Genomic DNA, 23,463 nt, shown 5'->3' on the forward strand with positions numbered 1-23,463 from the left:
ACTTTTGTTCATTTTAACTGGAATTAATCATTCAGGTTTAGAGGTCTGCAAACCAAAGCCGATTATCTGCTTTCTAGTTTTATGTATTTTTGAAAGTGGAATGTTCTCTCTCTTATTGTCAGCTAATTGTAAATGTCTCAAACATCTTTTAAACCTTGGCAAGAGATAAATCAGCCAAACTAGTACATAAGTGTCCCCTTTTTCCTCATTTAGAAAAGTGTATCACAACAATGAATTCAATTATTCAAGTGCTCTTCACATTTAAAAACAAAAAGAAAAATCCTTTAACAAGTGTGTTACTGCATACATGTTTTGTTTGTAGTATATGTGTTTGAAAATTTGAAATTTTAAGTTGAAAATTTAAATTTAAAACCCTAAATTTCAAATCTCATAAGATTCTACTTAAGAAAAAAAGGTTTAAATCAATTGGAAATTTATTGGATTAGCTAGAAATTAATTAAAATAATTAATTTAGAAATCCAAGGTAATACAGCAACTGCTTTATGACCAATCAAAAATGATTGGTCATAAATTTCTATTCCAGTAAAACAATTTTATATGGAGTAGTTGTGTTCAGTTCCACTGTTGCTTCTGAAATAGACCTGAGTTTAAGTGCCTATTTCTTTGGACAAAATATGTTCTCAAGAGGAAAATAGGTCTGGAAACCTTATACTAGCCAATACATACATAATCTCTTGTTAAAGAATGTTGCAAAAATGTACAGGAAACTAGAAAACTCAGTCTGGGTCTTGGATAAACACAGAAGTGAATAGCAGGATGAGCCTAGGAGAGATGTGGTACATTTTGATTGTAAATGGTCTGGATCTGGGATCCAGGTCTTGAGGACCCTGTGGGAACAGGTTACTTCCTAGTTTCTGTTTTTTCTGGTCCTCTTCTGCCAGAGTTGAAATAACCAAATAAGCCAGCAATAAAGACTTATTTGCAGCAGGGCGAACATCTGAGTCCTCTCTATCCCCAATTAAACTGCAAAGCCCACCCCATTAGATTCTGCCCATTTGACTGACTTGGAACTGGCTTTACATTTGAGCAAAATGAGTATTTGGTTGGTTGTGCTTTGTGCTTATTTTCAGGACTCTTAGTTTGCTGGTTGAGACCCTTCTTTAAGTATGGTGTGGTTTCAGCTCTTATTTATCCATTTCAGCTTACTCTTGCTACTCTTTCATTGCTGATTAAGCCTTTTGAAATCTAACCTTTTTATAAATATAGAAGGACTTGTAATAAATCTGCTTATGACCAACATATGAACTGCAGGAATCAGAATTACAATTAATTAAAGAGACGCTGGATAGTCACTTGAGTGGACCTTTAATTAAGGCCTACTTTGTGAGGGCACAGGAATCTCAATAAGAAGTCCCTTTTGTGTTTGGAGACTACTAGTAGAGCCTGTACTGTGTCTGGCTTTGTAAGGTAGGTGGAAATGGAGACAAGTACACAGATGGACATTGAAAAGGCCTTCCAGACATAATTTTAGAGTGCGGTTGTAGAATCAGTAGTTCTTTTTTGTCTGTGAAGTCTTTGGTTGACATAATTTTTAAAAATGTGACATATTTATAATTTCTTAAAAACCTGTTTTAAAATCTGAGAAAAATAATTTTATTTCTCGGTTTGGTAGGTTGTTATTGTAATGTTATGAGTTACTCTCTGGGATATCCTTAACCCAATTAGATATAACTGGTAACTTAAACTCAAACTCTAGACACACATTTTTGAGTTCTACAAAATTCTTTCTTCCCCCTCTTGTTATGCTCCCCACTCCTATGTGAAAGATTGAAACAGTTGACTTGATGTTTAAAATTTTACTTGTACTTAAAATATATTCTTCTTAACCTGCGTACTTTGGACTTATCCTGATTGTTAGCATCAAGGAAGCCATTAAATAAAATCTTCCTTCTTCAAGCTTTAATTTGCTCTGGAATCATTATCCATCTAGAATTGCGTTGCTAATAAATGTCTTTACTGAATTGTGATGTTTTGTTACATATTTGGGATGGGGTTCGTAATTCATCTGTCATTCTAATTAGCATTTACTTGAATCTAATTTCAAAACGCCAACCATGGTTGTCCTTTAAAAAAAAAAAAAACAACTTTAACTTCTAACCAGAAATCTGAAACCAGGAACCCATAATTTGAGCCAATTTTAGAGAAACACATTGACTTGATGTGATTACATATTTCCATATTATCCCGGCATTGAAAGAGTTAACTACTTCTGTCTGACTTCCACCTACAGAGTTCAAGTAGACTTTGGCAGAAAAGAAAATGTCTTTCTCAGCCAACCTTTGTTATACCTTTTGCCAAGTACTGTGTTAGTTGCTGATGTTAATTTCAAGATCATACTAAAAAGTATTGACTTAAGATTGTGGATATGTTAGCCACTCCAAGCTTCCCTGACCTTCTGGGGCCACTGTAACATTGCTGGATGTGTGTTCCACTGGGCCTTCCTACACACTGGATGGACTGAAGAACTGAACGAAGTTGCTTCAGATTCCTTAATTTTGATTTTGCACTGAAGGCAGACTAATAGGGATCATCAGTTTATGAAAGAGGGTGGGAGGGAAGGGAATGAAGCTTCATGAATTACTCTTTGTCCTCCCAGATCTGATGATGATCCCCCTTGTAACTTGAACCATTTCCATCTAGCTTCTCAGGGCAGCAAGGAGCTTGTTAACATCACCAGCTGACCATGTGTCTCCTTTTCTCAACTCCATTTTCAACTTCGTGCTGAAGAAAAACAAGAACCTAGAGTGCATTCTGTGAAGAAACAGGAAGATGGTTGGGAAGTTGGATGATGCATGAAAAATATAATAGGTGAAAAGAGGACAGAGGTGGTTAACTCACTGGTGCCGGCGTTATTTTGGTGCGTCCATTGACGACAATGGATGTCGTTCTGGGAAAATCCCGACTCCTGGCGAGAAAAGATTAAGTGAGCTACTTTTTCTATACCTCTATACACAGGACCATTGCCTTGATTCTTCAAGGCGTACACATTTGACTCTTAAAATAGATCTCAACTAGAAACTTCAAGTAGAACATTGCTACACATGAACATGTATTCACTTACACATGTAAATTTACTGGGCTACATTTTCAGCAGGGACATGTGCATATGTTTCTGTTTGCAAAAGAAATTGGTGTACATCACCCCCATGCTGAAAATATAGCCTAGACTTCACATGATAAAACAGCTGGTTATAAGTTGTTATTAAATATAACTTGACTGGAAAATCTTTCATTTGGATCATGAGAAAGAGGTAAGGTTCCTGTGAATTTGACAGTTTCAGACAACCCAAGAGATTGTAGTGGCTAGTGATTCCAGAGCTTCTCTTGTGAACACTTAAGTTATACGACATACATCTCTATAACAAAGTCTAGGCACCTGGATTAGAAGATTTAGGGAAAATGTCAAACGTGATAAATTGGACTCTTCTTAATAACCATTCTTACTCTTTTTCATCTTTCTCTCAAGATACTATCTTTAATTCAACAAATGTTATATTCTTAGAGTTAACCATTAAACTCTACAGACTATTAAATAAAATATAGTTATTCAGCTACAAAGTTTTGAATCTCTCTTAGGATTTTGGTCTGTAACTAATATTGTATGTGAAATCTGCTAAGCAGCATATCAAAATGAAATTATGTGTCCTGGATTTACGTAATTTAAAAACTCTTAGTAGAGATCATTCTATATTCATAAGGGTAATATCACTACCTTTTCCTTTAAAATTTAGAATTACCCCCAAAGAATGCTGTTTTAGATGCTGCTACATTGAAAAGAAAATTTTTTAAATGTCTCACTTCATAAAAGGCAACCTTTTACTATATATTCTAAACTTACTAGTAGTTCTTCATTTTGTTATCATTTGTAAATACTTCATTAAATCAGAGGTTGGCCAAATCTGCCCCATTGTTGTTTTGTAAATAAAAGGTATTTTTGGGAACACAGCCATACTTGTTGCTTACATATTGTCAAGGCTGCATACAGTGAAGTGGTAGAATTAAGTAATTGTTTCAGAGTCTGAATGACCATCTAAACCTAATACATTTGCTGTCTTGTCCTTTATGGAATATGTTTGCCAGTACCTAATCTAAATGATAAAGTGCAGAATCTTGCTACTCTAAACATTCTGATTTTAAATGAGGTCAGTCTGACACTTGATTCTTTTTTTTTTCCCCAAAGATTTATTTATGCATGCAAGAACTGAGGTACAGGCCAGAGGTGTGGGGAGGGTGACAGGATTCACCAGAGACAGAGTGGGGACCAGACAGGCAGAATCACTGAAATACACTGCTGAGGGGACCAGTGATGAGTCAGGAGAGATCTGCTGTGCCATGTGGGTAGCTCCCTGGTCGGGGATTGAACTCATGTTGCAGTGGCTGTGGATTGCCTCATAGTTTGCATCATAACCCCTTGCGCCACCAAGGAGGCTCTGACACTTTATTTATTTATTTTTTTTTTGAGTAAAATAGGTGCATTTTCACTTTAAAAATTTTTTTATATTAATTTTTTTTTTATTTTTTACATCATTGTTCATTTTTAAACAGTATTTGCTTTCCCCCACCCCCTCAGGTGTAGTCCCAATAGAGTTTCCTTCACCAATGCACCTGTGCACCATCACCTCAGTCCCCTGTGCTTCTCCCTCCCTCCCTCTGGTCCCTCTTCCTCCTCCTCCCCTGCAGTCTGTCTCTGATTTATAATCGTCCGTTTTTGCTTTGTTGTGTTTTGTGCTGTTATTATTTTTTTACACTGACGTCTTATTTGGTTTCCCTATATTCCTGCTATAAGTGAAACCATCCGATATTTTTATTTTTCCTTCTGGCTTATTTCACTGAGCATAATTCCTTCTAGTTCCATCCACGTCGCTGCGAATGGCATGAGTTTATCTTTTTGGATTGCTGAATAATATTTCATTGTGTATATATGCCACATCTTCTTGATCCAGTCATCTGTTTTTGGGCATTTGGGTTGTTTCCAGGTTTTACCTATCGTAAATAGTGCTGCAATATACATAGGGGTATAGGTGGTCTTTTGATTCAATGTTTTTGTGTTCTTTGGGTAGATCCCTAGGAGTGGAATTGCCGGGTTGTATGGTCGCTCCATCTTTAGCAGACTGAGGAACCTCCAGACAGCTTCCATAGTGGTTGGACCAGTTTGCACTCCCACCAGTAGTGCAGGAGAGTTCCTTTTTCACCACATCCTCTCCAACATTTATTGTTGCCTGTTTTTTTGATGTGTGCCATTCTCACTGGTGTAAGGTGGTATCTCAATGTGGTTTTGATTTGCATTTCGCTGATGATAAGGGATATTGAACTTTTTTTCATATGCCTGTTGGCCATTTGCATTTCCTCTTTGGAGAAATGTGTTTTAAGTTCTTCTGCCCATTTCTTGACTGGATTGTTTATTTTGTTTTTGTTGAGTATGTGAGTTTTTTGTATATCATTGTGATCAATCCCTTATCAGTTGACTGGAGTGCAGTGATTTTTTCCCAATCATTGGGGTGTCTCTGTTTTGGTTAATGTCTCTTTTGCTGTGCAGAAGCTTTTCAGTTTGATGTGATTCCAGGTGTTTATCTTTTCCTTGACTTTCTTTGCTTTGGGTGATGAGTCTTTAAAGATGTTATTGCGATGTATGCCTTATAGTGTTTTACCTATATTTTCTTCTATGTATTTTATGGTTGCAGGTCTTATGTCCAGGTCTTTTATCCATTTTGAGTTGATTTTTGTGCACGGTGACAGGTAGTGGCCTGAGACTTTATTCTTAATAAACTTTCAATTGTTTTCCTATATAATTGTTTTCCATTATATAATGTCTATTATATAATGATTATATAATGTCTATTATATAATGTCTATTATATAATGATCATGTTACTGTCGCCAATGAAGTTGATTTTTGTAAGTCTTGACTCTGCCTAGGCAAAGTTACTTTAAGTGATTTGATGTAAAATTGTCTGAGAAGGGAGAAAGGTTATGCAGTATGGGCTTACTGGGCTAGAAAAGACCTTTCTGGGATATTGTTCATTCCTCAAGACTGTGATCAAGTTAGTTGGAAACTTAAACTTTTAAAGTACATAGTATAACTTAGTCTATAACTATAATAAAAATATATTGATTTTACTTAATATTCTTATCTTTTAATTCTGATATAATTTCAGATATATAAAACAGCAAGAATATTATATGTGTAATATGTATTCTAGTTGTAAAAGTAGGGAAAAAAGCTAAACTTTTTCTAAATTCTTCGGTCTTCCGTGTTATTTTACCAGATTTGCCTTTTTTTCTCTTAAGTTTTTAATGTTTTAAGAGTAAATTACAGATATGATACCCTCTCATTTCAGTGTTTTTCACAAAAATTCTTCTATATGACTCCAACATACTCATCAAAACCAGCAAATTACAGTAACACACCACTAATCAGACTTCATTCACATTTTGCCAGTTGTGCATATGGTGGCCTCTAGAGTAACAACAAATTTTTTTTTTTTCTGATCTAGACTCTGAGTTCAAACATTATACTGAGTTGTAATGTTGTAATCTCAAATAGTTCTTCTTTCTTTGTCTTTTATAAAGAAGACACATTTTTGAGTTTTTGAAGAATATTCCTCATTTGGGCTTATCTGAAGCTTGCTTTTTGTTTGGATTCAGGTTATACTTTTTTGGTTAGGAATATTACAGTAGTTTTTCTTCACATGGTGTTGATTTGTTCCAATACTGGCATTTATCATCTTTGATCACTTAGTTAAGGTGATTGTCTACTAGGTTTCTCCAATGTAAAGTTGCTGTTTTTCCCTTTATACTTAAAAAATATCACCAAGAACACCTTTGCAAATAAGTAAATATTAATGTTTTTCATCAGTTGTCCATTAGTATCAACATCCAGTGATTTGCCTGAATCACATCTATGATTGTTGCCAAATAGTGATTTTCTGCTCCATCATTCCTTTTACTTCTGTGGTTATTGTTTGGCATTCTTTTGTAAGTAAGAGCTTTCCCTGCTCTCCCAATTAGTTCTTTATTCATTGATTTGTACCATTTAGACATAATGGATTGTTTTATTCAATAAATTTTAATTAATTCATTTTTAACTTGGCACTGAAACCCTTTTATGGCCAGTAGGAAACTCTTGAAGGTGCCTTCTGTGTGATTTTGACATATCTTTATATATTTTCTAACCTGGTACAATGTGTTGTTCCACACTCCCCTTGTACTTTCCCTTACCCAGCCTAGGAATCATCCATTTCTCCAAGAAGCTCTGATTCCTTGCTGTGGGAAAATATATTTTAGAAACCAAGATCTGGATTCCAGACAAAGTCATTGCTACTGGAGCACTGCTTGTAGAACCTGTCAGCAAACTGTAAAAAAAGAAATACATTTATATGTATAGTTTTGTATGTTTATGAATGAACGCATTTATGCATAGAATGCACTTGAGTTTTGCCATTTCTCTTGTGTTATGTTAATCTGATACCACTTCCTCTTCTGAATCTTTTGAGTTTCCTTCTATGCATCTCACTATTTCTCTTCCTACCTTAAAATGGTTTATTTCTTGGCATACTGATGTTTCTTATATCCTGTGTGTTAAATGGGTCACATTATTTTCTCTTTGCCATTTTAATTACAGGCTCCTCATTTCTTGCTTTGACTGTTGCAACAGCTTCCTGTTTTTCTTCTCCCTATCTTTTAAAGATTTGTTTATTTATGTATGCAAGAACTGGAGGTGGGGGAGGTGAGAGGATTAGAGTGGGGAGTAGAACAGGTGGATCTACTGAAATATGCTGTTGAAGGGAGCAGCTGGCAAGCCAGGAGAAGTCTGCTGTGCCTTGTGGGTTAGTTCCCTGGCCAGGGATCAAACTTATGCTGTAGTGGCTGCCAACCTATGTCATTAACCCCTGCGCCACCAGGGAGGCCCCTTGCTCCCTGTCTTTACACTGTTAAAATTAAATTCACTTTTCTTAAGGTGGTTTGCATGCCATGGTATACTTTGGCTCTCATTTACATATGTAGTCTCACCTAAAACCATTTTGACCCACCAGTGGACTGTGCTGCTGATGTTCATAGATATATAAACACACACATTCAGTATTTTGGAAAACAGATGTAATCAATGGGAATCTCTAATAGCATCATAGAGACCCCTGTTACTCAAAGAACAAATTCTTAACTGCATGTTTTAGGAAATGCTTCCATCTGTCTAACCTTCTTGCCCCCAAATTTCTCTTACACAATGAGTGCATGAGTCACAACACAAGTTATGTGTATTGTTCATTGTCCCATGTATTATTCATGCTGTTCTCTTTCCTTGAGATACCCTTTCTTTGATTTTTTTTTAAAGTTCCTTTATTTAAAGTTGTAGTTGATCCCTTAAGATACTTTGTCCTTTTCTCTACTTATATACAATCATAGTAATGTTAATAGATTACTAAAGTAACTTGCTTAGATGCTTATTTTCCCTCATTGGACCATGAGATCTTTAAGGGCAGGAACCATTTCTTAACCAAACATAAGTGTTTGAATGAAGAAGTGAAGAGGGGTCTGTCTTTTCCATGGTACACATAGCTGCTTCAATCTGTAGTGTGTATGTTTTATTTGATAGGTGGCCAGAAACTATTTGAATGGGTGTCGTGTAATTTTTACAACCCTTTGAAGTAAGTGATGGTATTTTTATCAGATGTAAAATGGAAACAGGCCCATTAGGTTGTGACTTAGCTTTTAAGTGAGCTGAACATTAGCTCAGGTCTTCTGATTTAAACACTATTCTTTTCGCTCCTTTTTCTTGTGCAACAAGTAGTGATTTCTACATCTTTGCTAAATAATCCATGAAATTATGTGTCTTTGTTGAATCCTTTTCAGATTTTTCTTAGTCCACTTCTGATTTAGAAACTATTGTAAGTTCAGATTCATTCTGAAACCATAGAAATTACTATTTTAGTGTTTTGTTCCTGAATGCTACAAAGACTTTCAACCTGTGGTCCACGATTGAACTCCATAAATATAAGCTGCTTCTCAAATAGGGATATGAGTTGGGAAAGGAATGAACAGTGGTCAATAAAAGAGTTTTTTGACTGAATTTATACAGAAGGAGGGCTCCTACTCTTACTACAGCTTTGGGTTGACTAGTACAACATGTGATTCAATGAAGTCACTGAAGGATTGTGATTTTTTTTTTAAATGATCTATTTTCTTACATTTTTGTTAATTTTTGGATAGTATTTGATTTCTCCCCTCCAATGTATTCCCTGTAAGTTACCCCATCACCATAGTACCCATGCTCTTACCTCCCCCTCCTCTGCTCTATGCCTCAGGCCTATGGCTACTTGAAAGTTTTGTCTTTTTTTTTTTTTTTAAGATGTCTTTATTTATGTGTACAAGAGCGGGGTACAGGCCAAAGATGCGGGGGGTGAGAAGATTGACCAGAGACAGAGTGGGGAACTGAACAGGCAGATCAACTGAAGTACACTGCTGAGGGGAGCAGCGGGTGAATCTGGAGAGGTCTGCTGCACCTTGTGGGTTGCTCCCTGGCTGACTGGGGATCGAACTCACGTTGCAGAGGCTATAGACAGCTTCACAGGCTGTGTCCTAACCCGTTGTGCCACCAGGGAGGCCCAGTTTTGTCTTTTATTTTTCCTGACACTTTGGGTTTTCTATATTCCACATATACGTGAAACCATCCAATATTTATCTTTTTCCCCTGACTTGTTTCACTTAGCATAGTTCCTTCCAGCTCCATGTTGCTGCAAATGGGTTTATCTTTTTTGATCACTGAATAGTATTCCATTGTGTATATATACATCACAACTTGATCCGTTCATCTGTTTTGGGGCATTGGGGTTGTTTCCATATCTTAGCTATTGTAAATAGTGCTGCAGTAAACATAGAAGTGCAGATTTCCTTTTTAATTAGTGCTTTTGTGTCCTTTGGGTAGATTCCTGGGAGTGGACACATTGGGTCATATGGTAGTCCATTTATGGTGTTTTGAGGAATCTCTACACAGCTTTCCATAGTGGCTGGGTCAGTTTACATTCCTACCAGCAGTTTGAGGGTTCCTTTTTCACTGGGTTGTGGTGATTTTTAAGTTTTAATTAGAAAAATTAGAGGGAGTAAATTTTAAAAGCATATAAGGTAAAATCTTAGATTTGGAGTTAATTTGCCTAGAAAACAAATCTGAAATTGGAGAAGCATTTAATCATCAAGACGTCCAGTTATTCTTCAGTGATTACCTACCAGCATGAAAATACTTGTTTACTGTACATTTACTACAGAGCTAGAGTAGCCTTGTAAGCAAGAACTTGTTTCACCTGTTCTGTTGTGCTTTATTACTTAGCTAAGGCAAATTCTTTGAATTGAATCAAAATGGGTTAGACTAGAAAACGGAGATAAAGGAACAAGTTTAAACTGAATGACAGTGAATTAAGTAGGGTTTTTGAGGTAGGCACTTGCAGAAGAGCAGAATTTAGAGTTGCCTTGGGAGTTGATAGGTTCCTTAAACCTTTGCCTAAGACTTCAATAGACCCTAGGTGGTGTTCTTTACCACAACTACCATCATAACACGTAAAGTGTTTTGGCACTGGGTCTCGGACTTCTTCTGAGACGTGTTGCCTTTTTTTTTACTTTTTCTTTTAGGTTTTAATACAGGCCATTACTGCACGTAATATGAAATTCAAGCATACAGTGAAACTTCCCTCCTCACTCTGTTCCATGTTATGTATTGGGGGCAACCAGTACAACTAGTTTCTTGTATAGCCTTCCAGGGATTTGTGCATATTATGTATACATTTTATTTTTAATAAAGATGGCAGCATTGTATAGTATTCTATTATGTAGATGTGCTATAATCAGTCTTCTGTTAATCGTATCAATCAGTCCCTTTTAGGTGACTGTTGACTTAGCAGCTAGTAACTTTTATCTAAGTCACAGCAAAAAAAAGAAAAATAATAATATACATGTTGAATACATTATTAGAAGTAGTATATCTGAATCATAGTCTGTTATTTGTAGTTTTGATAAATACTAGCAAGTTACTCCTCATAGTTATACCATTTAACTCTCATTGGCAGTGTACATGAGAGTGCCTATTTCAGTACACCCTGGTCAGTATGAGTATTTTCTAACTTTATGTTGGTCAGGCTGGTAGACAAAAATGGAATATTATTGTAGTTTTAATTTGCATTTCTCATAAGTTAAATTGAGTAACTTTACATTTGTATTTATTATTTTATTTTTATTTTAAGATTGCATCCTATCTTTTGCTCATTTTTCTGAGTGACTGAAAACTGAAATTTGGTCTTATTACCTTTCATTTTTTGGGAACCCAATTGTCTCTACAAGTATTTAAAAGAATAAATTATTCTCTATATCCCTTCCTCTGACCCTCTCATGTGTGATTTTATGAAACTTCCAGACATGTATATTATTTTCCAAGGTTTTGTTTTGTGTGTGATTAGATCCCAAGACCTCTCTGACCTAAGGGAGATTCTCTCCCCTCGAGGCCCCCCCCCCCACTATTTATAATGTAATTTATGAGATAAGATCAAAGACCTAAAACTTTAGAGGGATCTAATGATAGGAGTTAAACAGTTATCCCTCTTTTAAGGGAAGCTTAATGGTATAGAACCATTACCACTGAAAGTTTTTCATAGAATTTATGCTGAGGGAAAAGGTGCTAGATTGTAAATCAGTATTTGCCCTCTTTTTTTTTTTTTTTTTTTTATAATTGCTGGGCCTTGGGGTGATACAATGCCATAGACGTTGAGATATAGATATGAATATGTATATTCATTCTTAAAATTTTGTTGTTGATTGAAAAAATGGACTTTTACTCTATACTAATTTATATAGAATTGTGAATAAAGTTCTATGATGGGTTATATATATTATCCAGAGATGTTTTATTATTCTCAAGATTCATGATTAGCAGTTTTTATTAAAGGCCAGGTAGTAAATATTAAAATAAATTTAAAATATGACTGAAGTTTTGATGTCCTCCTACCCACTTTCCTCTCTTCTCTCCCTTGTTCTCTTCCCTTTAAAAATGTAAAAGGGGGGCCACCTGGTGGTGCAGGGGGTTAAGACACAACCTATGAAGTAGTCTGCAGCCGATCCCCTGGCAGGGAGCTACCCACATGGCGCAGCAGACCTCTCTTGACTCGGCCACTGCTCCCCTCAGCAGTGTATTTCAGTAGATCTGCCTGTTCTGCTCCCCAGAAACCTCTCACTCCTCACACCTCTGGTGAATCCTCTCACGCCCCACACCTCTGGCTTATACCCCAGTTCTTGTATGCATAAATAAATAAATCTTTTCAAAAAAATGGTAAAACAGCATTCTTAATTGAAGTTGAAGGGGCAGGGGTACTTAAGGAATCAGGCTGCAGGTCAAATTTGGTACAGTTTACTGACCTCTGCACTACTGTATAAACTTGTGAATCTAAACTTGTGAATCAGGTTTTCTAACAATCTGATACTACACAAAAGTACATGCCCTAATGTCTTTAGCCTGGGTGACTGGCAGAACTAATTTAACCATGTATTTGCCAAGGTGATTTGTCTATTAGTTGTATGATTTCAGCGAGAACTATATGAGCTTAAATTTTTTCATTTTGTTTCTCTAGATTGTCTATAAATTTTCATTTTTTTAATAAGATTTATTTATGCATACAAGAGCTGAGGCACAGGCCAGAGGTGTGTGTGGGGGGTAGGGGTGTTTGGGGGGGGAGGATTCACCAGAGACAGAGTGGGGAATAGAACAGGCAGATTGAGCAAAGTACACCGCTGAGGGGAGTAGCAGGCGAGTCAGGAGAGGTCTGCTGCGCCATGTGATTTGCTCCCTGGCTGCCTGGGAATCGAACTCATGCTGCAGTGGCTGCGGATAGCTTCATAGGCTGCGTCTTAACCCTTGTGCCACCTGGGAGGCCCCTAAATTTTCATTTTTAAATAAATTCAGATAATTTTTTGGTGTATTTACCCTAACCTTAAAACCTCATAAATGACTGAAAATCCTGGGAAGATGGTAGGTCCCCCCCCACCAATCTTCCTCCAATCTTTTTTGGATTTATTAAATTACCTTAGAAAAACTTCTCACATCTAACTAAATATAATACACACATACATATATATATATATACACACACACCTATTTTAATTTTCACAAGTACAGAATTGCTTAAATAAGTGGAAACATTAACTGTTAAAAATGTATTCTCACATAAACATCTCTTCTCACTTAACATTAGCATCTATCCTTGTCTAATGGGTTATTGTCTTCCTCAGCCAAAGTGTCACTATTATAAAAATTGGATAATGATTGTCATTTTATAAGATTTCAGGGTGGAGTTGGAATGAATGAGTGTTCAACTTACCATGTTTATACTTTCTACTTTATGTATGTCCAACTCGTAATCATTCTTCAAGACAACTCAAGTGTCTACTGCTAGTAGGGTGTTTTTACAAATCCTTTCTCATAAGGTCAAAACCAGTTTTAGTATCACTGTTAAATTTCTCCCATCATTTTATATATCATAAGATAATATGTATATGTTCACTTTCTCTTGGGTGCTTATAAGGTAATAGTGGTAGTGCTTAAGAGTGTGTGTTGGGCTGAGACATATCTAGAATTGGATCCTAGGTCCAACATCAAACTCATTGTGTCACTGTGACCTGGGGACAATTGCTTCTTTGAGCCTGCTTTGTAAGAACATTGACATAGTACTAGTACCTCTCTTAATGGTAGAAGAGTATATGAGATTACAGTTAAGATACAGTGACACACAATAAAAAATGTCAACCTTTATTATTGTTAGTCTATGTACTCATTGGCAATAGGGACTATATTTCCAGTGTCTAAAATATAGGAGGTGCTTACTATGTGCTTTTAGCACACTTGCTATCCAAGTACTTGATTTCCACAAATAACCAAGATTTCCACAAATAGCCATCATAGATTTCCACAACTAGCCATCATAGAACTCATGTTTTCTTTTATCCACAAATTAAAAACATGACCACATATGATTATACACTTTTATAGAGGGATATTGGGTGCATTGGTACCTCATGAGTTTATCAGTGATTCAGTATTTGAAGGTTGCTTTTGAGCCTCTGACTGAAGAGGAGTGATTAACGAAGTCTGTAAGCACTGAACAGAGTCTAAAATTCTTCAGAGGCACACTTACTTGTATGACTTTGATGAAATACATAATGCTTGTGGTAATGCATAAGACCTATAAACAACATTTTTAACCAGGAATGAAACACTATGTTGGTATGTATTGGGTTAGTGATAAAAAGCCTGGTGTATGTATAGTACTTTGAGTTTACAGTGGCACGGTGTGGTTGATTTCTACAAATTAGAAATGTGTCAAGAAATGAAATTCTTGACCCATTTCACAGATAAATAAGTATTGAGTGTGTGCCAGGTACTATTCTTTGTGTTAAATATACAGCAGAAAATAAGACAGTCTTAGCCCTACATAGCTTAAATGTGTATGAGTATTTTTTAAAAGTTAAGAGCAATCTCTAGATACCAAAGAAATAAAATAGGATGATAAGTACATTAGGTATAATGGGGAACCAGATTCTTTTTTAGCCCCTTTGAGGACAGTGTTAGTCTCAGAACCCAGTTCACCTGATTCACAGTTCAGTGTTATGTTTTGTTTTGTTTTAATAATATGCAGGTCTCCTGAATAGTTTTTTTTTTTTTTAGAGGCATGTTTATTTATTTATTTTTATTTGTTTGTTTGTTTTTTTGTTTATACATGCACTGGGTACAGTCAGAAGTGCGGGAGGGTGAGAGAATTCACCAGAGCCAGAGCGGGGAGCAGAGCAGGCAGAAGGACCGAAGTACACTGCTGAGGGGAGCAGCGGGCGGCAGGAAGGTCTGCGCGCCATGTGGGACCCTCCTCCAGTGGCCGGGAAGCAGCCGGGGATAGAACCGGCGCCATGGAGGCCGCGGGCAGCTTCGCAACCCAGCGCTCAACCGCTGCGCCACCTGGGAGGCCCAGTTTTTTTTTTTTGTTTGTTTGTTTTTTATAGAGGCATATTTTTATTTATTTGTTTGTTTGTTTGTTTATACATGCACTGGGCACAGTCAGAAGCACGGGAGGGTGAGAGAATTCACCAGAGCCAGAGCGGGGAGCAGATCAGGCAGAAGGACCGAAGTACACTGCTGAGGGGAGCAGCGGTCGGCAGGAGAGGTCTGCGCGCCATGTGGGACCCTCCTCTGGTGGCCGGGGAGCAGCCGGGGATCAAACCTGTGCCGCAGAGGCCGCGGGCAGCTTCGCAACCCAGCGCTCAACCGCTGCGCCACCGGGGAGGCCCCTTGTTTTTTTTTTTTTTTTTAAGATTTATTTATTTATTCATACAAGCACTGGGTAAAGTCAGAAGCGCGGGAGGGTGAGAGAATTCACCAGAGCCAGAGCAGGGAACAGAACAGGCAGACTGATGAAATACACTGCTGAGGGGAGCAGTGGGCGGCAGGAGAGGTCTGCACACCATGTGGGACCCTCGCCCGGTGGCTGGGAATCGAACCGGCACTACAGAGGCTGCGGGCAGCTTCGCAACCCAGCGCTCAACCGCTGCGCCGCCAGGGAGGCCCTCCTGAATAGTTTTTAAAACATAAAGTGATCTTACATAAAAATGTGAATGGAGTCAACTCATACACATTTTCTACATAGGTTCTGACTTATTCACTAGAATGACCTAAAATGTTAAAGTAATCCTCACATAGCTACTCTTTCTTGCCTTTCTTTATTGTGGAGCTTTGGAAAAATTCAATTATACTTTCAGGTCCTCACTGTCCTAAATTTCCAGCTTAAATTATCTATGCAGCTTTGGCTATCTGAAGAGAAGGATCAAATTAGTAATTCTTGAATGGTTCAGTGTATGTTGATAGAACATAGTGCTAGGTACATAATAGTCAATAGCAATTGAACACTACTTAGTAATAATAGTCCATTTGGTGAATATCAAAATACCATTCCACCTAATAGTTTTTGTAAACTTTTAGAGTGGAATTAATATTTATGAGAAGCATTTTCTCTGGTTCATTAACTGTCATCACAGAAGGGGTCCCCAACTTGAGGACCCATTCCAACTATGTAGTAAATTACTCTGAATATTGATAATGAATACTTATAATACCAACACCTTAGCAAAATAAACTAAATAGGTCAAAATAGTGTAATCCTTAGCTGACACAGACAGCTCTCAATATTTGTTCTAAGCATCCTTTGCAAATGAGCATGATATCAGAATACCTAATTTTCCCCAGTCTGGATAGGTGCCAATTGATAAGCAGCATTATTTTTTCCAAATTTGGTAACCTTCCTGAGAAACGAACAGAGGAATCAAAGCTAAGAATGCCAGCCTTTTCTTCGTGTCTTTATTGCTGATTCAATATTACCCACAGCTACATATACTGAAAATTAGACAAACTCCAGGCCTTCCTCAGTGGAGCAGACTGGAATATATCCTCTCTATAAGCAAAAGCATCCCAAGAGGAGAAAGAGCCCAGGTGACTCTGAACTGAGGTCAGGATTACTTGCTTAGCTCTTTCTCGCAAATTCTCCTTTGAAAGGAGTGAGTCAGGGTTGTTAAGAGAACAACTTCTCTGGGTATAAAAATGACCTGGGAGCATCTAAAAAAATAGATGCCTGGGACACACACCTGTAGTATTAGATTCAGTTTGCCTAGGGCGGTATTTCTATAAAATTTTCACTGGAAATATCTAATTGTGCAGCCAGTTTTGAGAATCACAGCTCTGGTGGAATTCCTACATAGAAAGAGAGGCTAGGAGGGCTGGAGGATGCTACCTACTTATATTTGTTCGTAAATCACCAAACTATCATACTCCTTTAAGTGATGTGTTAGCCATATCCTGTGTCATCTAGCACAAAAGATAAGTGTTCTGAAATCACATCATCTAATATTGTCATAACCTAGGGAAAGTTGCTAAGTTTTTAGTTTTCCCATTTGTAAAACGGTGATAATAGTACTTCATAGTGTAGTTTTGAAGCTCAAGTAAGGAATGTGTGTGAAATGCTTAACATGATGCCTGACACACAGAATAGTTTTTTACAAATATTGCTAGAACCGACAATTATGTGGAACGAGTTTGATTTTCTGGGAGTACAAGTCCTAAAAAATGGGATTACTGGGTCATACAGGTATGGTTAGTATTGCAAGATTTCTTTGAAGGGAGGGTATCATGTGATGTACTATTGAGGATGTTTGGGTTTGCCATTTCCCCCTAATTAACAAGGTGACTAGATAGGAAGTATCATGCCCAAGAGCTTGATGGATTAGAACAGTGGGGGATTGTTGGGAAACAAAACAGGTTGTAGGTGTTATATTCACACTGCAAGTAAAGGTACCTCGAGGCTTAGAGACATAGCTTACATTTCTTGTGAAGTTTTGTCGCATATTAACATTGCTATTTCAAGAGCAGCAGTGATCTAAAGTTTATCTTTCCTTTTTAAAATAGCAACAATATGAAAATAGGTATTGCGTTTAGCCATTAGCCAAGTAGGCTTTTCATTTATAGGGAAATAGGAATAGCATGGAATTTCTTTATACATGAAATTTTTCTGAAGTGTTATTTATATAGCAGTATTACTACTAACCTTTTCTTCTCTTAAGTAGGTGTGGTATATGTGAGATACTCTACTTGTTCTTAATATGCTCAGTAAAGGAACTCTAGTTGACTTCAGTTTATATGCAGAAGGCATATGGAAATTAAAATTGTCAGTAATCATATTTCACCCAGAAATATGCCTCAGTTACTTAGTCGTCTACTATTTCACTAATATCATATGAGCGTGGTAGAAGTGTTAAATATAGATGTCATATGGTTTATATATATCATGTCTATAGTTTTAAGGGACCAGAATATATCCTTATTTAAAGCAGAGTGTCAGTGAAATTTTGGAGACTAATTAAATACCAGTATTTCCTTTCTATTTCTTTATTGCCCTGTGAAACCAGTCATCTTCAAAGCAGCCATCACTTCTCTTCCACACTAATAACCCTTTTGGTTTATTTTTTGCAGGAGGTATATCGAATTCCAAAGAAAAGTCAAACTGAAAAGGAGAACACAAGTAGGTATTCAGAAATATTCTGTGTACATAACTTTTACAGATATTCTTTTGGAAATGCACAGGGGTACCTGAGAACTTTAGCTATGTGGTTTGCCAAGGGAGATGACCCTTCTACTACTGGGATTGCTTTCTTAGAAGTCATGGCTTTTAGTAGATTTTCTTTATATCATTTGTTCCTCTAAAGCTGACATTCTAAAATCTGTATTCTTAGAAGTCATGTAAAAAAAATTTTTTTTATAGAAGCATGTTTTATTTTTATTTATTTATTTGTTTGTTTGTTTGGGTGTTTGTTTATACAAGCACTAGGTACAGTCAGAAGCGCGGGAGGGTGAGAGAATTCACCAGAGCCAGAGCGGGGAGCAGAGCAGGCAGAAGGACCGAAGTACACTGCTGAGGGGAGCAGCGGGCGGCAGGAGAGGTCTGCGCGCCATGCGGGACCCTCCTCCAGTGGCCGGGGAGCAGCCGGGGATCATACCGGCGCCGCAGAGGCCGGCAGGCAGCTTTGCAACCTAGCGTTCAACCGCTGCGCCACCAGGGAGGCCCTAGTCTTGTAAAATTTTTTATCTGTAGATGTTTATATGTAAAATTCCTGGAGTGCTTTCATTTTTCTGAAGAAAGTTCAAAACTTTCCTCAAGGAATCTGAGGTTAACATTCACTATTGGGCCTCCCTGGTGGTGCAGGGGATTAAGTCTCAACACTATGACGCTGTCAGCAGCCACTTGTAGCACAAGTTTGATCCCCAGCCTAGGAGTTGACCCACATGGCGCAGCATGTCCCACTGCTCCCCTCAGCAGTGTATTTCAGTAAATCTGCTTGCTCTGCTCCCCACCCTGTCTCTGGTGAATCCTCATTCCTCCATACCCCCCATGCTTCTGGCCACCACCTCAGCTCTTATATACATAAATAAATAAAATAAATCTTTTTTAGAAAAAAGATTCACTATTAAAAATAATAGGGTGGCTATTATAGTTTGGTTTCTGAGTTCTATCCCTTATGTTTCCAGCATGCTGCTTCAGAGATAAAGCAATGATGGTGGCTGTTGGCTTCTTCAGCCCCTCCAGCACTGACCTACTATATAAATAGAGTAAGGGAGCCGGTGTGATCAGTGTGGTTTTGGTCTTTTTGATTATTCATGGCATGAATAGTTTTTTATAATCTTAAAACCTATTTGTTAAAAACCTGTGAGGTATCCTTTGCATCATAGTTTTATCTTTTGGATATTTTTAATTTTACTGGTTTAATATCTTTGTAGTCATACATCCTACTTATGGCTACAAAAAAAATTCTTTGCATAAGAAAGAAGGCAGAGTTGGGCAGTACTGATAGTAAAACCAATGGTACCCTTACAGAGGCAGTCATCAAAGGCTAACTTCTTGGGGCCCACTGAAATCATTAGCAAGATAGGCAAATCTTAAACATGTGCAAGGATTTTCTCCTAGTATTTTACAAATACCTAGTCTGGTGTAATCCTCTAAGAGGTGTGAGGCATGGTCTATAATGGATGCTTATTATCTTTTCAGGAAGCAGCCTTTGTGTGCCAACTTCAATCCCGCTCTCATATATATGGGTCTCCCCCACGCCCCTTAGCCTCAAGCTTTTAGAATAAAATAATGTTTGTAATACAAGCCTGGTTTCTAAATGTTAAGCAGTTTAAAAACTTCTTATACCTTTCAAAATTAAAATTAAAAAGAATGCTGAAATAATTTGGGAAGTATATAATCTTGCTTTACCTTCATTTTATAATGGGAGAAAATCAGCCTGAATAAAATAGGATGGCTACTCTGCCTCACATACTCTTTTTTTTTTTTTTTTAATATTTATTTATTTATACAAGCACTGGGTACAGTCAGAAGCTTGGGAGGGTGAGAGAATTCACCAGAGCCAGAGTGGGGAGCAGAGCAGGCAGAAGGACTAAAGACACTGCTGAGGGGAGCAGCGGGCGGCAGGATAGGTCTGCGCGCCATGCAGGACCCTCTTCCGGTGGCCGGGGAGCAGCCGGGGATTGAACCGGTGCTGCAGAGGCTGCGGGCAGCTTCGCAACCCAGCGCTCAACCGCTGCGCCACCAGGAAGGCCCTCTGCCTCACATATTCTAAGGCACAGTCAGAATATGAAGTGTTGGTGTGGTTTCCTGTTCTTTGCCAGGATATAGTGGAGAAATAACCATATTTTAAGGAAATGAACACCAGGGCAAGGAACCTGGTTTGAGAGTAATCGTGAGTGGGTTCAGATGAAATGAAGATAATAGTACTACACAGAAGGTGGTTGTACTAACACCTTGTGAGCTGAAACAGTTGTTTTCCTTATATGGCATTTTCTCCTAGCATGTGATGTAGATGAGTTCTTTTAGCTTCTCACTAAAAAATGCTCATAAATGGCTATATATATTAGTAACTGTTCTGCCAATAAATGGAGCTTTTGGCCAACTAAAAAGAACTGGAAGAATGGCTTGTGTAAGCCTAATAACCCTATTACTAGGGAGGAAACAACTGCATATTTTTCTGAGATGAGAAAATGAAAAACCAGTTAATGTTTATTGAAAATCTGCTTTGGCTAAGGGATATTTATTTTAAAGATGTAAGAGGGGCCTCCCTGGTGGCGCAAGGGGTTAGGATGCAGCCTATGGAGCTATTTGCAGCCACAAGTGTTCGATCCCCAGCCAGGGAGCCGCCCACATGGTGCAGCAGACCTCTCCTGACTTGCCTGCTGCTCCCCTCAGCAGTGCATTTTCAGTCAATCTGCCTGTTCTATTCCCCACTCTGTCCCTTGTGATCCTCTCACCCCCACACCTCTGGCCTGCACCCCAATTCTTACATGCATAAATAAATAAATCTTTAAAAAAAAAATACAAGAAATTCTTCCCTCAAGAAGAGAACAGTCTGGTTAATCAGGTAGCAGTATTTCTAACATACAAACAATAGAAATTAATGCCAGTGAATTTATGCTGAAATTTAGTGGTTGAATTTAGATTTTTTAAGGAAATGAGAAACTAGAAGGCATGGTCATTGAAAAGTAGTACTAGGACAGTTTTTGGGAGCTGTAGCAATGGAATTGAGTCAAGACCATTCTAGGTAGAGACTAATGAAGAAGATTAGTAATACCATCTTTCAGTAGGACATTAACTTTTTTAAAAGATGTAGCTCTCTGACTTTCATAATTTTCTGGGTTAATTACCTGTTATTGCCTGTCTCTGAAATATTTTCCTTTTGAAATGTAGTTCGTAAAAAGTTGTCTACTGGCTTTTTTTTTTTTAATTAACCTTTTCCTACTAAGGTTTTCATGCTTATCATGCCAGGCTGATTGTCTATAAATTGTAAATATGCAGGGTTTCAGGGATTGTAGAAGGCTTTTACATTCTAAACTGACAAGCAGACTGCTTTGCCAAAGGGAACGGGAATATTTTGCATGCATGTGTTCCACAGAACTTGTTAGAAATATTGGATGCTTGGACTGAGGTTTTGGCAGGGGAGGGTGGGCCAGGGAGTAAAAAAGGACATTCATGGAAGAGATTTTTAGAAAGTAGAGTTCACAGACATACAAGACTTGTGTCTCATCTACATTCAGGGTAGATGAGAGAGGAGTTCATAGATTCATTTGTTGGATAGAATTTTTATTACACAGTTGATGTACTGTCAGCATGGAGGAAAGTGTCCTAAGTAAAATTTAAAAAATGCTTTTCCCTCAGTAACTGAACGAGGAAGGGATGCTATTGGCTTCAGAGATCAAACAGCTGCTCCAAAGACTCCTAACAGGTCAAGAGAGAGAGACCCAGACAAACAAACTCAAAATAAAGAGAAAAGGAAACGAAGGGGCTCCCTCTCACCACCCTCTTCTGCCTATGAGCGGGGAACAAAAAGACCTGATGACAGGTAAGTGCCCTGTGTTGAGTTACTCTTTTCTGAGCAAGTCTGAAAGTACCCAAGACATACTTCTGAGTTTGAGCACAAAGCTTTTGGAGTAAATATCGTCTCTTGGTGAGTGAGTATAAAACTATACTGAAATATTGAGACAGTCTCTCTCTCTCTGTTTTTATTTATTTATTTATTTATTTATTTTAAGTGAATATTCTAAAATTTTTTTTTTATTTTTATATTCCCCATACAATTGCAACCCTCTTATTTTGACCCCAATCCCTCCTTTCCCTGCCCCCCCCCCCTTGTGTGTCTCTGTCTCTTTTGACAATAATAATAGTTGTGAAGACTAACAGATTTTTGGTACTTAAATAGTTTCTACTTGATAACATTTAAATGCTATTTGGGTAAACTGAAATTTGTTCTTTAATGGGGAGTGGGGCTGGTAGAGATAACTCTTCATATGAATCGTGTCATACCAGTGAGAATGCTCATTGATCCTGTGTCAGGGGCTTTCTTTGTCATACTGGTAGAAAAACAGGCCAAATAGTCATTGTAAGTACTAGAAAGCATTTATTCCAGAGAAGTTCTTTTTAAATTAAATTTACTTATAAAAAGATATGAGATACAGTATTCATATAATGTCATAATTTTATAAATTTGGTACTGAGTATATAATAGTAACTCAACAAGGTTTTAATTTGCATTCTCCTAGTTACCAAATAGATTGAACATCTTGTTATATTTTGGGGATTATTTTATTCTCTTCTGTGAGGTGTCGTTTTATTTATTATTCATTTATTGTCTTTTTGAGTTTAAGGAATTCTTAATATACATTCTAAATATGTGTTTTGGTGATAATTTTTGCAAATTTTTCCCCCCAGTTTCTGGCTTGTGTTTCAACTCTTTCTGTGCCTTTTGATGTACAGAATTTATTAATTATAGTGTGTTTGAATGTATCATATTTTCTGTGCTTCCTTTGATGAGTGCTCGCTGTGTTTTAAGAAATTCTTCACTGTCTTTGAGATTGTAATGCTAGTCTCTTTTTTTCCTTAAAGAAAAAGAATTTAAATTTTTAAAAATTCTTAACCATCTGATATTAATTTTTCCTCTATGTTACAAAGCTAGGGATCTGGTTTCATTTTTTTTTCTCAGTGAATAAACCAATTATCTTAGCACCATTTACTTGAAACCTATCCTTTCTCCATTGCTCTGTAGTGTGACCTCTCTTCAGTTGGTTTTCATATATTATGGGAAGATCTGTTTCTGGACTGGCAATGACGCTTATATTAATTAAATGTTGATAGCAAGTAAGACAGGGCACTACTTGATTTTCTGGTATGTCTTGTTCTTTTCTCAGACTTGTGTTCTTCCTTGGAATCTGTGTTTCCAGTTTCTCCCCTCCCTTCTATCGACTCAAGTTCCCCTACTACCCTTCCCCACCAAAGATGATTCTGTGGGTCTTGACATTGTTACAGTTTTGAATATTTGCATTCCCATATTCAA

The 23,463-nt window shown here is 37.4% G+C and overlaps 1 protein-coding gene across 1 annotated transcript in view; it reads left to right on the forward strand.

Moving 5' to 3' along the window:
• The window catches only part of SETD2 (SET domain containing 2, histone lysine methyltransferase), a gene marked incomplete at both ends in the record, with an annotated part of 89,228 nt that overhangs the window by 44,097 nt on the left and 21,668 nt on the right, over nucleotides 1-23,463 (forward strand). Inside the window, 2 exons of the mRNA XM_084246757.1 lie at nucleotides 18,059-18,107; nucleotides 21,792-21,975. Of these exons, the coding sequence (XP_084102883.1) occupies nucleotides 18,059-18,107; nucleotides 21,792-21,975 (233 nt within the window). The remainder of the gene's footprint in view (nucleotides 1-18,058; nucleotides 18,108-21,791; nucleotides 21,976-23,463) is intronic.

Source organism: Talpa europaea, assembly GCF_964194135.1.
Source record: "Talpa europaea genome assembly, chromosome: 11".
Lineage (NCBI taxonomy): Eukaryota > Metazoa > Chordata > Mammalia > Eulipotyphla > Talpidae > Talpa > Talpa europaea.